The sequence below is a fragment of the Mesoplodon densirostris genome, chromosome 7 (assembly GCF_025265405.1).
Source record: "Mesoplodon densirostris isolate mMesDen1 chromosome 7, mMesDen1 primary haplotype, whole genome shotgun sequence".
Taxonomy (NCBI): Eukaryota; Metazoa; Chordata; class Mammalia; order Artiodactyla; family Ziphiidae; genus Mesoplodon; species Mesoplodon densirostris.
Window position 1 is genome coordinate 1028234 of NC_082667.1, and position 15631 is coordinate 1043864.

Below are 15631 nucleotides of genomic sequence, written 5' to 3' on the forward strand. Positions count from 1 at the left end.
CTCCCCACCGTGCACCCACTCCATCATGACCAACCTCTGGTCCCTGTCCCTGCCCCCAGGGAGAGCAGTGGCCCGTCACGGCTTCCAGCTTCCACCCTTGCCCCTAAGTCTGCTTCCAACAGAGCACCAGGGGATCCTTTAAAACCTGAGGCCTATCCCTCCTCTGCTTCCAGCCCTCCAGGCTCCTGACACAAGTCTTCAGGGAGGGCTGGGATCCCCCCACTCCTCCAGACCGCAACCTCGTACAGCTCTTACGACAGGTGGCCACTCTGGCCTAGGGCCATTGCACTGGCTGTGTCCCGTCCGCAGCGCCCTGCCCAGCTCTCCCCCAGACCCTGGCATCTGCTCAAAGGCCAGCTTCTCAGGGGGGCCTTCCCTGATGCCCCCACCACTCACAGGCCCACGGCCTCTGCCCCATGTGCTCCTAGCTGGCATCCAGGCAGCCACTTCTCTTGTCCCTGCCACCCTCTCTTTGCCTCCAGGCATCTGACCGGGTTCCCAGTGGATGGTGCCATGGCACTGGCTGGGCCACAGGACAGTCCTGGTGCTGCTGGAACAGAAGTCTTGGAACCCTCCTTGTATACGCCGGCCCGTACGGCCACAGTGAGGCTGGACCTCCCCAGGGCAGCCTCCTGCCCACTGACCCAGCCTGACCCTTGGCCTGTCCCCAGAGATCAGTGGGGTGGGCACCTGGGTGGGGACCCCTGGGGGGCACCATGGCTCCTGGGAGGTTTCCTGCAGCCCATGCAAGAGCACCTTGGGGTTCTCCCTACCTTCCACCGCCTGGGAAGGAGCTGAGCCGGGCACTGGGCCCCTCTGGAGCAGTCAGAGCCGGCCAGCCGGCCTCCCGAGGCCCTTATCCCCAGCCCCCGCTCTCGCTCCACACCTCGCTCCTTCTGTGACCCTGAGGCTTTTTAGCTGTACCTTGTCTCCCCAAACTTACACCTGACACTGGCCCCACGCAGCCACCGTCTGGGTTTGTGTTAGAGTGTCCATGTAGTGATACAGCACCTGTGGGTTCTCCAGGCTCCAGAGGCCCCGTTCCTGAGCCACACCAGCACCCTAAGGTCATGGAGTCTGTGGAGGGGGACGTCAGCCATCACTCCTCACCATCTTCACAGCCACCCCCTTGCTCCTGGCCTCCTGCGGGGCACACTCTCGGTCCAGGCCTGGCACTGCCGGCCTTCCAGCGAGAGTTCAGATCCACAGAGCAGCCCGAGCCCAACATACGTGGGAAGCGAGGCTCCCAGTGCCCCTGGGACGCATCCCGGTGACTGGCAGTGTTGGTGGTGATTTGGGGGTTTTAATGGCAAAGCCGGTAATCATGGGAGGATGAGGGAAGCTGTGGATGGTGTTTCAGGTTTGCAGACAGATGCATCCCACCTTCTCTGATTCAGTGCATGGTAAACACCAGCCAGGGTGCAGTTCCCTGGACATCACAGCCCTCCACGTAAGTGTCAATGAAAAAATTAATCAATAGTCAATCTAAGAATGACATAGAAAAAGAAAGTTTTTGAGCCAATCTGAGGATTATAACCCAGGACACAGTCTTTCAGAAAGCTCTGAGGACTATTCCGCCCATTAGAGGTCAAAGCACAGTTAGACCTCTTGAAACTTGAAACTTTGGCTCAAGTTTTTGAAACAAAGGGTTACATGATGTATTGGCAGTTTACACAACCCAGATCTGCACAAAGCAAGTAATGGGTCATCGGTGACCCTTTACCAGATTAAGAAGGAATGTGGTCTCCTAAGGAGGTCTGGTTAGTGCAGATGCACAACACGCCTTAAAGGGGAGGGAGGAGGCCCAAGCGGTGGAGAATAGTTTTATCTTGAAATGTTTCTTGTCCTGCCATAAAATATAAATTGTATTTCATCACAAGGTTGGAAGGAACTTCTGGTGTTCCCTGAGTCATCATGGCGTCAGGGGCCAGCTTCGTCGACACCTCCCTCCTGGCCCAGGTCCCGCAGCGCCTGGAAGTGACTATGACCCCGGGAGCCCCTGCCTGGCCAGACCCCCTCCCTCTGCCTGGCCCAGCTACTCATCTGCGCCTCTGGGAAATGGGCCGCCATCAACTGAGATTCAACCCACAGAGATCTGAATCTCGCTGAGGACCTGGCTGAGGCCAAGGGGGTGGGTGCCCGCTGGAACACAGCCAGCGTGGGGCCTCCTGCAGGCAAATAAGCCCACTCCTTCTCCTGGAGTCTCCCCTTTCCCCCCTCCCCTGGGTGGGGCCCATGTGGGGAAAAGGCAGAGAGAGGGACCCCTGGAGAGATGCCCCACCAGGCAACTGCCTAGCAGACTCTGCCCCACATCCTTGCAACCTTCCACCCCAGGATGTCTTGTACTGGGAACCAGTAGATGCCAGGCAGGTGTTGTTTCCGAGGGTCTATATTTTGTTGTGTTTTGTTCCTTGTCTACACTGAGTGACCACTGGCCTGCACCAGAATCAGCAAGGCCTTGTGGGCGGCCAGAAAACAGACTTTTCAGAAAGTTCCCAGGGGGAGGTGATGCTGGTGGTCCTGCATCACTCTGAAACCTTGACTGTAGAACACTCCCACCACCCCAGAAAACTCCCTGGTCCCCCTTCTGAAACCAAGCAGGACCCTGCGGGGCCCTCCCGGGTACAAAAGCCCCTCTGTGTCCCTCATTTCTTGTTTGTAGAAAAAGGCTCTAGCCTCCCAAGCCCTTCCTGAGTTCAAAGAGCAGGGACAGGCAGTTACTAATTAGGGAAGTGAGGGAGAAGCAGCTAAACAAGAAAAGTAAAGACAACAGTCAGTTCAGGATAAAACCGAACCTTAGTTCCTCCTCAAGGGATTTGCATAACAATCTGATGGAATTCTTTGAGTTGTTCTTCAGGAACTAAGACACCCGCAACCCAGGTGGATGGTGACTTACTTGCAGACCACAAGCTTGTAGACCCCAGACTGGTTGGAACCAGAAGGTTGATGACTGAGATTTCTGAAGTGTCACCGTTACCTCATCACCAACCAATCAGAAGAAAGTCCACGCGCTGATCCAGCCTCCGGAGAGTTGGGGTCTTTGAGCAGGAGCTGCCCGTTCTCCTCGCTTAGCCCTGCAATCAGCGCTGTGCTTTCCTTCACCACAACCCCGTGTCAGATGATTGGCTTTGCTGCTCAGCAGGCGAGCAGACCCAGGTTTCTGGGTAACGCTTTTTCTCCTTCTGTTCTGGCCTCCCCTGAGTCAGCCACTGTGAGGACTGGTATCACCATGAGCAGTTAGCCCGTTCTTGAACTTTACAGAAATGGAATCTTTAGTGTCTGGCTCCTTTCACTCACCAGAACACTTGTGGGATTTTTCTAAGTTGCTGCAGGCGTCACTAGCCCATTACTTTTCATGGTCAGGTAGCTCCCCGGCATGGAGCTTCTGCTGATGGACATTTGGGTTGTTTCCAGTTTAGAGCTTTAATCAGTGAAGCTGCTGTGATTATCTGTGTGCAAATCTTTGTGCAAATGTTTTTCTCTGAGGAGTGAGAGGACTGGTTCACCGCGAGGCTTGTGGGATCCTAGTTCCCTGACCAGGACCAGGGATCAAACCCGGGCCCCCTTCAGGGGAAGCGCGGAGTCCTAACCACTGGACTGCCAGGGGATTCCCAGTACGTGCTTAACTTTATGAGAAAACACCCAATTGTTTCCAAACAGTCCTTTTTGTGCCATTTTGCATCCCCAACAGCAGTGTGTTCATTCCAGTTGCGCCACGTCCTCACCAGCACTTGGTATTGTCAGTTTTTTTAATTTTCACTATTTGACTGAGAGAATGGAGACATCACACTGTGGTTTTGATTTGCATTTCTCTGATGAGTAGAATATCTCTTCTTCTATGAATTGTATTTCCCATTTTTGCATTTTAGTGGAGAAACGGAGGTCCTTTCAACGAGTGATAAGACAAGTGGAGAAAAATGACTCTTGACATCTACCTCATAACACAGACAAAACCAATTTGAGATTCATCAAAGACCCTAACATCAAAGCCAAAACTGAAACATCTCTAGAAGAAACCATAGGGGGACTTCCCTAGTGGCGCAGTGGTTAAGAATCCGCCTGCCAATGCAGGGGACAAGGACTCGAGCCCTGGTCCGGGAAGATCCCACATGCCGCAGAGCAGCTAAGCCCGTGTGCCACAACTATTGAGCCTGTGCTTCTAGAGCCCATGCTCCGCAACAAGAGAAGCCACTGCAATGAGAAGCCCGTGCACCGCAATGAAAAGTAGCCCGCGCTCACCGCAGCTAGGGAAAGCCCACACGCAGCAACGAAGACCCAACACAGCCAAAAATAAATAAATACATAAATAAATACATAAATAAATTTACTTAAAAAAAGAAACCATAGGAACATATTTTTGTCACTTTGGAGTACACAAAGACTTTTTTAAAAAGAGAAAATAAAAAAAAAGCACTAACCATAAAATTAAAAATTGATATATTAAACTTCAGCAAAATTAAAACTCATCAAAGACACTGTTAAGAAAATGAAAAGGTAAACCACAGACTTGGAGGAAATATCTGCCATACATACACATCTGACAAAAGACTTAATCGAGAATATACGAATAACTCAATTCAAAGAAAGAAAGACAAGCCATCTCATAACAACCAGTAGTTACATTTCCTATGACTGATTTCGTACTTAATTCTCTTGGGACACCTTCTGTTGATGAAAAATTAATCAGCTAATGGAAAATTTTATTTGAGCCAAATTGAGGATTATAACCTCAGGAATAGTCCCTCAGAAAGCTCCAAGAACTGTTCCACCCATTAGAAGTCCAGGCACAGTTTTACAAGTTTTTTGAGACAGAGGGCTGTATACTAAATGATGTATTATTGATAGTTTACACGATCCAGACCTAAGTGTCATTGTGGCCCCTTACAAGGTCAAGAGGAAATGTTATCTTTTAAGGAGTTGTCTTGCTGATGCTAGGAGAATGCTGCTCTTTATGGTTGAGCAGGTATTTCTTTTTTAAAATAATTAATTAATTAATTAATTTTTTGGCTGCGTTGGGTCTTCGTTGCTGCGCACGGGCTTTCTCTAGTTATGGTGAGCAGGGGCTACTCTTCGTTGTGGTGCGCGGGCTTCTCATTGCGGTAGCTTCTCTTGTTGTGGAGCACGGACTCTAGGCACGCAGGCTTCAGTAGTTGTGGCACGTGGGCTCTAGAGAGCAGGCTCAGTATTTGTGGTGCACAGGCTTAGCTGCTCCACGGCATGTGGGATCTTCCCAGACCAGGGCTCGAACCCATGTCCCTTGCATTGGCAGGCAGATTCTTAACCACTGCGCCACCAGGGAAGTCCCTGAGCAGGTATTTCTGCCTATGGGGGAGGATGGTCCATGCATAATGCGGATACACAATGCAGAGTGGGGGGAGAGAGAGGGGGCCAAAGGGCAGAGAAAATTTTTCATGTTTAAATCTTTCTTGTCTTGCCATAAAATGTGAATTTTATTTCACACTTCTGAACTTAGTACTACTTCTCTGGGGCAGATTCCCAGAATCAAAGGCCCATCCTGGGGCTCTGGATCTGCAGGAGAAAATGAAACCACAGGCCCTGATTTCAGGCCACCTCACCTCTCCCAGCCCCTCTCCAGGCACCAGGCCCAGTTTGACCTAGGAGGGCTTGGAGGAGAAGCCAAGCCTGAGGGGAGGACGTGCACCCTGCGCGCCCCAGGCCTCAGGAGGGCTGGGAAACAGGGGGGGGCAACCCAGACCCAGGTCCCCAAACCCAGCGGCCCTTTCCATGGTCCCCGAAGGCCTCAGCCCAGATGCAGGGTCTGGGGCGTCTACGTCTCCTGTGACTCCGCTTAACCCTCAGCCTTCACTCCTCCCGGGGGAGGGGGGAGCGAGGAGCATCCCTGGGGGTGCTTCGCTCCAGGGGGGGCAACGCTCCGGAGGCGGCGCATCACTCCGGGTATCACTGCTCCGAGGGGAGCATAACTGGAGGGGTGAATCACTGGAAGGGGACATCGCTCCGGGGTCACAGCTGCGGGGGGCCGCATCCCTCCGGGGTAAACCAACGCTCTGAGGGCACCGCCCCGGGACGCTTCTCCCGGCGGGACTCGTCCCTCCGGGGCCGCCGCCCTGGGGACACATCACCCCGGGGGGCGTATCCCTCCGGGGGCACCGCCCTAGAGGCGCATCTTCCGGGAGACCTCAGCTGCACAGGTCTGGTACAGCTCCGGGGGGCGGGGCGCCGTCTCGGGGGCGGGGCCTCGCCCGGGCGCAGGCGCGCAGGCCCGCCCTCCGGCGCCGCTCTCGGATTGGCCGCGCCCGCGGGGAGAGCCCGCGGGGCATTGTGGGCCGTCCGCTCCCGCCGCTGCTCGCCATGTCCGGGTCCCCGGTGAAGCGGCAGAGGATGGAGAGCGCACTGGACCAGCTCAAGCAGTTCACCACCGTGGTGGCCGACACGGGCGACTTCCACGGTGAGGCTGCGCTGGCCCCGAGCTCCGAGAGAGAGGCTTCGTGCGCGCCGAGCGCCGGCCGGCCCCGGAGTGAGGGGAGGCGGGGCGAGGTGCCGGGGGCGCGAGCGTGCAAGTGAGGGGCGGGCCGGGCCACCAGGCCTCCCCGGCCGCGAAGTCGGCCCCGGTTCTCCTCGGTGCCTCTTACCCGGTCCCTCCGCTCCCTTCTCCCTCGCCTCCCGCCCTCTTCACCCCCGGCTCCCTCCTTCGCCCCCCCCATTCCCGGTACCCCTTCTCTTTCGCCCCCCGCCCCCCTCTTCGCTCTCCCCACCGCCCCCGGCCCCCCGTTCCCGGTGCTCCGACCCCTCTTCGCTCTCCGCCCCCGCGTTTCCCGCCCCCCTTCTCCCTCGCTCCCCGCCCTCGGCGCCCGTGCCCGGCCCCCTTCCGCCTTCGGCCCGGGGCCGCCGTCCCCTCCGCGCTTCTGGTAGCTCGCGGGAGCCCGCCGTGAGCCGCCAGTGCGTCAGGGGACAGTATCCAAATGCTTTGATTTGGGGAGAGACTCCAGGTCTGCCTTGGAGCTGCGGACCGTTTGTGGTTACACGGGGTAGTTTTGTTGCGCGAATGTTGACCGCTGAGCAGGAACATGAGTTAGTTCTGGGCCCAGAAAGACCAGAAACTGCGAATGACACTACCTGCTTTTGAAACCTCGTGTTGCACACACTTTCCACCCCTGCCCAGGGGACAGCTGTGCACGCTGGTGCCTGCGGCCGCGTGCGGGCCAGTTAGACGTTCACCACGTTGGGCCAAGGAGCTGCGGGGATAAAACCCCGTGCGCCGAGGAAAGCAAAGCTTGTCCCAGATTCAGATTGTCCTGGCTTTGAATCATGTTCCTTGGAGGCAGCTGGGGGACTTAGCTTTTCCTCCCTCTGCAGTGGAAACCCAGACTAGGTGAACCTCCATTCTGTTAGGCTGTGAACAATTAAGATTTTCAGGAAAATCATGAAATTCTCTGGGTATGAGTGCTGTGGGGCACCCAGTACGGAAGGGACTTCCTCTCTTTTCTGCTTTCTCATGGTGAGTTGAGAAACAGGCTTTAATTCCTCTTTGGTAAGAAAGAGTAAGTCTTTATCTAGCAGAGTCTAGGAGAGTGAGTAAGCATGTTTAGTTGCTTCAGTATAAAAGCTGGAAACAGTGATGGGCTTGAGTCCAACCTGTACTTTAAACCATCTGCCAGAAGGTCCCCGCCTGGTCAGAGCTGGGGGCCCTGGAGATTCCAGCTCCTGCTCACCCGGGAGGCCACGGTCTTCTTTCTACCCCCTCCCTCCCTGATCCAGGCCTCTGGCAATGACACCACTAGGATAGAGGGTGTTGGAAAAGTGGCTGCACGTGTTTCTGCACCTTCTTAGCATGGAATATTTCCCATCTTTGTGAGTTGACAAAGCCCTGGTCTGTATTGTTTCCTGTCGGGTCTCTCCAGGCAGCAGCCACAGGATGGCTGGTCTTGTTACACCTTTTGTCAGTGTAGGGCCAGCAAGGCGGGAGGGGTCCTGAGGAATGCTTGCTTTTTTTCCCCCTCTTTCTTTTCTAAGGGAGGGCTTCCCTGGTGGTGCAGTGGCTAAGAATCCACCTGCCAATGCAGGGGACATGGGTTCGAGCCCTGGTCCCACGTGCCGCGGAGCAACTAAGTCCCTACACCACAACTACTGAGCCCACGTGCCTAGAGCCCGTGCTGTGCAACAAGAGAAGCCACTGCAATGAGAAGCCCGCACACCGCAACAAAGACCCAACACAGCCAAAAATAAATAAATAAATAAATAAATTTAGGAATAAAAAGATTTCGAAGTGAATGTTAAGAACTTTACTAAAAAATACATTTGTTGGGGCCTCCCTGGTGGCGCAGTGGTTGAGAGTCCGCCTGCCGATGCAGGGGATACGGGTTCGTGCCCCGGTCTGGGAGGATCCCATATGCCGCGGAGCGGCTGGGCCCGTGAGCCATGGCCGCTGGGCCTGCGCGTCCGGAGCCTGTGCTCCGCAACGGGAGGGGCCACAACAGTGAGAGGCCCACGTACAGCAAAAAAAAAAAAAAAAAACAAAACATTTGTTGATAATGTATATCCATAAATCTTACATAGTTGTAAATTTGTTTTTTTGTTTGTTTGTTTGTTTTTTATTTTTTGGCCGTGTCGCCTGGCATGTGGGATCTTAGTTCCCCGACCAGGGACCAAACCCACAGCCTCCTACATTGGAAGTACAGAGTCTTAACCGCTGGACCACCAGGGAAGCCCCTGTAAATTCGGTTTGTGGTCACTTTATGAATTGAAGGATCTTACCTTCGGGGAGTCGTGGGCCTCTTTGAAGATGCTATCAAGGCTGTGGATGCTCTTCCCAGAATGATGCCCCACACCCAGTTTTTTTTTTTTTTTTTTTTTTTGCGATACGCGGGCCTCTCACTGTTGTGGCCTCTCCCGTTGCGGAGCACAGGCTCCGGACGCGCAGGCTCAGCGGCCATGGCTCACGGGCCTAGCCGCTCCGTGGCATGTGGGATCTTCCCGGACCGGGGCAGGAACCCGTGTCCCCTGCATCGGCAGGCGGACTCTTAACCACTGCACCACCAGGGAAGCCCCCACACCCAGTTTTGCGTTCAGTTTAAGGGTCCGTGGAGTCTGAAGTCCATCTGTTGACCCCAGATAGGTCTTGGTTTTGTTTTTTTGTTTTTATTAATAAAATTATTTATTTTTGGCTGCGTTGGGTCTTCGTTGCTGCATGCAGGCTTTCTCTAGTTGTGGCAAGCGGGGGCTACTCTTGGTTGCGGTGCGCAGGCTTCTCATCGTGGTGGCTTATTGCAGAGCACGGGCTCTAGGCATGCAGGCTTCAGTAGTTGTGGCACACGGGCTCAGTAGTTGTGGCTCACCAGCTCTAGAGCGCAGGCTCGTAGTTGTGGCGCATGGGCTTAGTTGCTCCGTGGCATGTGGGATCTTCCCAGACCAGGGCTCGAACCCGTGTCCCCTGCATTGGCAGGCAGATTCTTAACCACTGTGCCACCAGGGAAGCCCCCTTGGTTTTGTTTTTAATTTTGCTAAAAGTCAGCTTTATCAAGGTATAATTTTATATGATGAAAGGCACCATTTTCAGTGCATTACTCTGGGTTTTAACACATCTGTGTAAGTTCTGCTCCAGAGTACTTTTTCGTAACTTGTCATTTTGAAATAATTATAGACTTTCAGGAAGTTGCAAAATTAGCCCATAGAGTCCCATGAATCCTTCACCCATCGTCCCCCAGTGGTGACATTTTGTGTGGCCATGGTGACATCAGAACCAGGAACTTGGCACTAGCATGACACCGTGAACAGGCTTCAGGCCGGCTCTGTGTCCACCGGTTTCCACCTGCACAGAGGAGGGGGCATCCCCTGTGGCGGTTTATAGTGCATAGGTTCTTGTAGCCACCGGGACGGGTAGGACACAGCTGTTCTCCGGCCCCAGAGACCTCCCTCGGCCCTGAGAGCCGCCCCCTTCCCTGTTCCTGTTCTCCATCTCTAGTTTTGTCATCAGAAGATACTTTGACAGTACTGACTTGCCCAATCAACTTACTGAACCAGCTAATCCTGGAAGCTGAGTTTGGTGAACGTGAGCTCTGTGCTACCCCGTGAGCCTGAGCCGCAAGACTCCTTGGACTTCCTAGGCTGGTTACCAAGAAGGTGCTAGTGTGTTAAAGGCGAATACAGACCTGGGTGCCGACGCTTTCGGGCGGCCACCTCCCTTCTTGCTCTGGGCCCTCGGCACATCTGCTTCCTGGCTTTAGTCTTTGTTGCTTTCTCATTGTGCACGCAGCTGCCTCTTGGCCAGCCTTCCGTGTGAAGTGCGGCCACACCCTGGCTCAAGACATGCTTGACTCTGTTTACATGTTTAGGGCTTACAGGGGTTGGCTCTGGTTGCTGCAAGCACTCCACTTACTTCCCTGCTTTCCACAATTATCTCCCTAGCCATCGATGAGTACAAGCCCCAGGATGCCACCACCAACCCGTCCCTGATCCTAGCCGCGGCGCAGATGCCCACCTACCAGGAGCTGGTGGAGGAGGCCATCGCCCACGGCCGGAGGCTGGGCGGGTGAGTGCGGGTCCAGGCAGCAGCCCTCAGCTGGTCTGGTTACTTCCTTCTCTCCCTGAGTTTAGTTCTCAGGTGTCTTAGACTCAGGGAGGGAATGCTGTCTGCTTTCCTGTTTCTTTTTGTCAGGAAAGAAATAGCCGACATGTTATTTACACGTAGTAGGCAATACCCATTGTGCAGATACAGTTCATTGAGTTTTGTTTGCAGGCACATGTAGACCCCACTCCAGAAGTCCCTCCCCGCTTTTGCAGTCAGTCTCCCCAGCCCTGGGGACCATGGACCTGCTTTCTGGCTTTTTGTTAGGTTTTAGCAGTTCTGCTGGAGTGAGATTCATCAAGTGCGCTGTCTGATTCATTCTGGTCAGTTTATGCAGTGGTGCAGCCACAGTCACAACCCAGTCCTGGAGCACCTGCACCTCCTAGAAGGTTCCCTGGAGCCTCTGCCAGCGACCACAGGCTGGCTCTCCTCTCCGTAGATTGGCTTTTGCTGGATGTCATTTTAAATTTTCATCTGGGCGATACTGCTCAGCTGAGAGTGAGCCTGCAGGGAACAGTGACCCCTGGGAGGAGCCACGCTGGGCTGGCCTGTCCCTTTCTGGCGCTCCTGTGTGCTGAGGTCAGGCGGTGTGCAGGTGTGTGTGTGTGACGGCTGCTCCATGCACTGGGCCGCCCTGCCCCCACCACGTGCCCCACCCCCCATCCTGGCTGCTGCCCTGTCCCTTCTTGGTATTCCTGGAATTGGTGACAAGGTGGTGCCCTTAGTGATCACCAGACTGGCCCTGCTCCCGTGTCCAGCCCGTAACACGCGGGCTGGAGATCTTTCTGGTCCGTTTTGGAACAGCATCATGTACCTTACGCATCTGCCCAGGCAGCTTCAAAGAGATTGGAAAGACTGTTTTGTTCAAGTCCCCAAAGATGAAGGGGCTCAGTGTGGGAGGATGAAAACGTGGAGATGGAAGGCAGGGATGGTCACACCACAATGTGAATGCACTCAGTGCTCCTAACTAGTCACTTAAAAATGGTTAACATAGGGCTTCCCTGGTGGCGCAGTGGTTGAGAATCCGCCTGGCAGTGCAGGGGACATGGGTTCAAGCCCTGGTCCTGGAAGATCCCACATGCCGGGGAGCAACTAAGCCTGTGTGCCACAACTACTGAGCCTGCACTCTAGAGCCCGCGAGCCACAACTACTGAGCCCGCACGCCTAGAGCCCATGCTCCGCAACAAGAGAAGCCACCGCAATGAGAAGCCCACACACCGCAACCAACAGCCCTGGCTCGCCACAACTAGAGAGAGCCCGCGCACAGCAACGGAGACCCAAAACAGCCCAAAAATAAATTAATTAGTTAAAAAAAACAAACCTCATTAAAAAAAAAAAAGTGGTTAAGATGGGGGGAGTTTCCTGGTGGCCTAGTGGTTAGGACTCTGCAGTCTCACTGCCTGGTCAGGGAACTGAGATCCTGCAAGCTGTGTGGCATGGCCAAAGTTAAAAAAAAAAAAAAAAAAAAAAAAAGGTTAAGATGGTAAGTTTTATGCTATGTGTGTTTTACCACAATTAAAAAAATTATTTTAAGAAAAAAGATGGAAGGAAAGTAATTTGGGAAATGAATAACAGAATTTGTTTTGTAGAATCCTGTGCATTTAAATCTAACAAGCTTCTAACCTAATTTTTTCCCTGGAATTTCAGATCACAAGAGGAACAGATTACAAATGCTACTGATAAACTTTTTGTGCTGTTTGGAGCAGAAATACTAAAGAAAATTCCAGGCCGCGTATCCACGGAAGTGGATGCAAGGTACGGACACAGGGCTGACACGGGTGGCGTGGGCTGAGGGCAGCAGCTGCTTTTCCGCCCGTGGTTCCCCACGTGGTGCCCACGTGCTGCCACGGCTGCTGATCCCGATGAGCTGCTCGTCTCCGGCCCCCGCTTGAATGTCAGCCCTGCTGAGCTGCTCTGAGCCGGGCACGCCACGCACCCGCTGGCTGGCTGCTGGGCGCCCCTGTCACGGCCCTGCCCCCGCAGGCTCTCCTTCGATAAGGATGCTATGGTGGCCCGCGCCCAGCACCTCATCGACCTGTACAAGGAGGCTGGGATCAGCAAGGACCGGATTCTGATAAAGCTGTCGTCCACCTGGGAAGGAATCCAGGCTGGAAAGTAAGTGTCCCCGTGAGGAGGGAGCTGGTGGGGACTCTGCCCGTCCCGGGTGGGCCTCGGGGAGCAGGCCCTGTGCAATGCCACACGTTGTCCTCACGTTGTCTTCCGTGTACAGAACGTAAGTTGTTTCCCAGCAGCTGTGCTCAGTTCGGAGGAGGTAGAAGCAGGTGCAGACAGGGAGCTGCTCTGGCGCCCTGCCCCACCCCACCCCACCCCACCCCCGCCCCACCCCGCCCCCGCAGGGCTATGCACGGCTGTCCCGGGAGCGCCCCTTGTGCACCAGCAGGGGCCCTGTGTTATCTGTTCCACTCCTGCAACCTTCTGCCTCTGGACGCGCCTGTCTGGACTCTTCCGCGTGATGGAATCGTGCAGCACGTGGCCTTCGTGTCTGGCTTCCCTTGCTGGGCATGTGTTCAAGGTTCACACGTGCTATGCGTGTGTTGGGGCTGCATTCCTCTTAAAGCTGTCGTTCGCTCCTGTGTATACACTGCATTTTCTGAGTGCATCCTTCAAGGGACGCGTGGTTGTCCTGCCTTTGGCGCTGTTGAGGGTAGTGCTGCTGTGAGCACGTGTGCTCGAGCTTTGGTGCCATCTCTGGTGGGCACACACTGGAGGGCGGAGTTGCTGGTGCTGTGGTCGTGGTGTCGGCCGTTGAGGCTGCCCTGTGCCCCCCTCAGCTGCACTTCTTGACCACCTTCCTGCGGCCAGGCAGCAGAGGTGCCTCTGAAACTATCTGTTGGGACAGGGACTCAGCTGTCACAGTCCACGTCCCGGCATGTTACAGAGTGGGGCCGGGGCCCTGTTCTCACGGTCGACCCCAGGATGTCACGTGGGTGACAGAAGGGCGAGGGGGGGCCGGGGAGGCCGCGGGCTCCGGGTGGGACCAAGGCAGGATGGCACTGTGGTCGGAGCTGATTCTGTGACGAGGTGAGGGACCGGGTCTGTGGCTCTCAAGGGACCTCTCACCTTTGTCCCGGTTTTCAATTGCTGGTTTGATGAAGGAAGTTCTGGTCACCCACAACTCACTAGCCAGAGAGAGCCCTGGTGAATGTTACAGAGTTTGTTTGTTTGTTTTTTTAGTAAAACAAACTAATTTCAACTCCACACATTTTTGTTTTTAAATATCTATTTATTTTTGGCTATGCCGGGTCTTTGTTGAGGCCTGTGGACTTCTTAGTTGAAGCATGCGTGCAGGATCTAGTTTCCCAACCAGGGATCGAACCTGGGCCCCCTGCATTGAGAGCGTGGAGTCTTACCCACTGGACCACCAGGGAAATTCCTCCAGAATTTTTTGGGGGGTTGTTTGTTTTGTTTTGTTTAATAAATTTATTTTATTTATTTTTGGCTGAATTGGGTCTTTGTTGCGTGTGGGCTTTCTCTACTGGCGGCAAGTGGGGGCTACTCTTTTTTGCGGTGCGTGGGCTTCTCATTGCGGTGGCTTCTCTGGTAGACGAGCACAGGCTCTAGGCTCTTGGGCTTCAGTAGTTGTGGTGGCACGCGGGCTCAGTAGTTGGGGCACGTGGGCTTAGTTGCTCCCCGGCATGTGGGATCTTCCAGGACCAGGGCTCGAACCTGTGTCCCCTCCGTTGGCAGGCAGATTCTTAACCACTGAGCCACCAGGGAAGCCCCCAGAGTTGTTCTTAACGAGGGTGGGGCGACCCTGTTCCTGCCTTTTCAGTTACTGAATCGTGAGCGCTTCTCACGGTCCCCGCTGCTCATGCCGTCCTCCCCCACCCGCAGGCAGCTGGAGGAGCAGCATGGCATCCACTGCAACATGACGCTGCTCTTCTCCTTCGCCCAGGCCGTGGCCTGCGCCGAGGCGGGGGTGACACTCATCTCCCCCTTTGTGGGCCGCATCCTCGACTGGCACGTGGCCAACACGGACAAGAAGTCCTTTGAGCCCCTGGAGGACCCCGGTGAGTAGCCCTGGAGGGAGGGCGGAGGAGGGCTGCGCTGTCGGCTCCCGGCGGCCGGCCTGGCAGCTGCGGGCATGTCCCCCCAGGAGTGAAGAGCGTCACCAAGATCTACAACTACTACAAGAAGTTCGGCTACGAGACCGTCGTCATGGGCGCCTCTTTCCGCAACACGGGCGAGATCAAGGCCCTGACGGGCTGCGACTTCCTTACCATCTCACCCCAGCTCCTGGGGGAGCTGCTCAAGGACCACAGCAAGCTGGCGCCCACGCTCTCGGTCAAGGCAGGTAAGAAGCCCCCCCGCCCCGCTCAAGGCCCCCATGGGGACACCGGTGCCTCTGTCACCTGAGGGTGTGGAGCCTAGAGCCGCAGGGCCTCCTAGAGCCTAGAGCCTGCACTCACCTGCTGTCCAGCCCACCTGCCGTGGGGGCCGCGCCAGGCAGGGGCCTTAGGGCGGCTGTGAGCCCAAGGCCCCGGCGCATGCCCTCCCTAGCCCAGGCCAGTGACCTGGAGAAGGTCCACCTGGACGAGAAGGCCTTCCGCTGGCTGCACAACGAGGACCGCATGGCCGTGGAGAAGCTCTCAGACGGGATCCGCAGGTTCGCTGCGGACGCTGTGAAGCTGGAGCGGATGCTGATGGTGAGAGCCCGGGGTTACGGTCGGGAGGGGCCTTGCGGGGGGCGGTGGGGGGGACGACACAGCACACCGGCTCACACCGCCCATCTCTAGGAACGAATGTTCAGCGCGGAGAACGGAAAATAGCTTGGCACCTGAGGCTGGACCGCAGATACGCCGCCGACTTTGAATTGGGGCCTAATTGCACATGCCTTGCGACGAATCTTGGATTTTTTTTACTAATCGGAGCGGGGATGAATCACAGATTTCCAATTTTATGTAAAATTCTGCTCAGCGCATTAAAGGTGTCACTTTTCGTTCCCGTGTGTGCCTCCTTTCCCCTCCGCTGGCTGCAGCCTGGCCCAGTGGAGGCGGGGTTGGGTCAAGAGACCCCTGGGGGCCTCCAGGCAGGGGTGACAGCCCCTCACCTGCTTCTGGGAGCCTT

At 55.3% G+C, this 15631-nt stretch overlaps 1 protein-coding gene across 1 annotated transcript; it reads left to right on the plus strand.

Moving 5' to 3' along the window:
- The first annotated feature begins 6284 nt into the window (after positions 1-6284).
- On the plus strand, positions 6285-15503 carry TALDO1 (transaldolase 1). The gene is made up of 8 exons (XM_060104800.1): positions 6285-6427; positions 10384-10507; positions 12191-12298; positions 12527-12658; positions 14399-14574; positions 14661-14858; positions 15065-15210; positions 15301-15503. Exons 1-8 carry the CDS (start codon positions 6331-6333, stop codon positions 15331-15333), a joined length of 1014 nt encoding a protein of 337 aa, XP_059960783.1. The 5' UTR covers positions 6285-6330; the 3' UTR covers positions 15334-15503.
- The last annotated feature ends 128 nt before the right edge of the window (positions 15504-15631 follow it).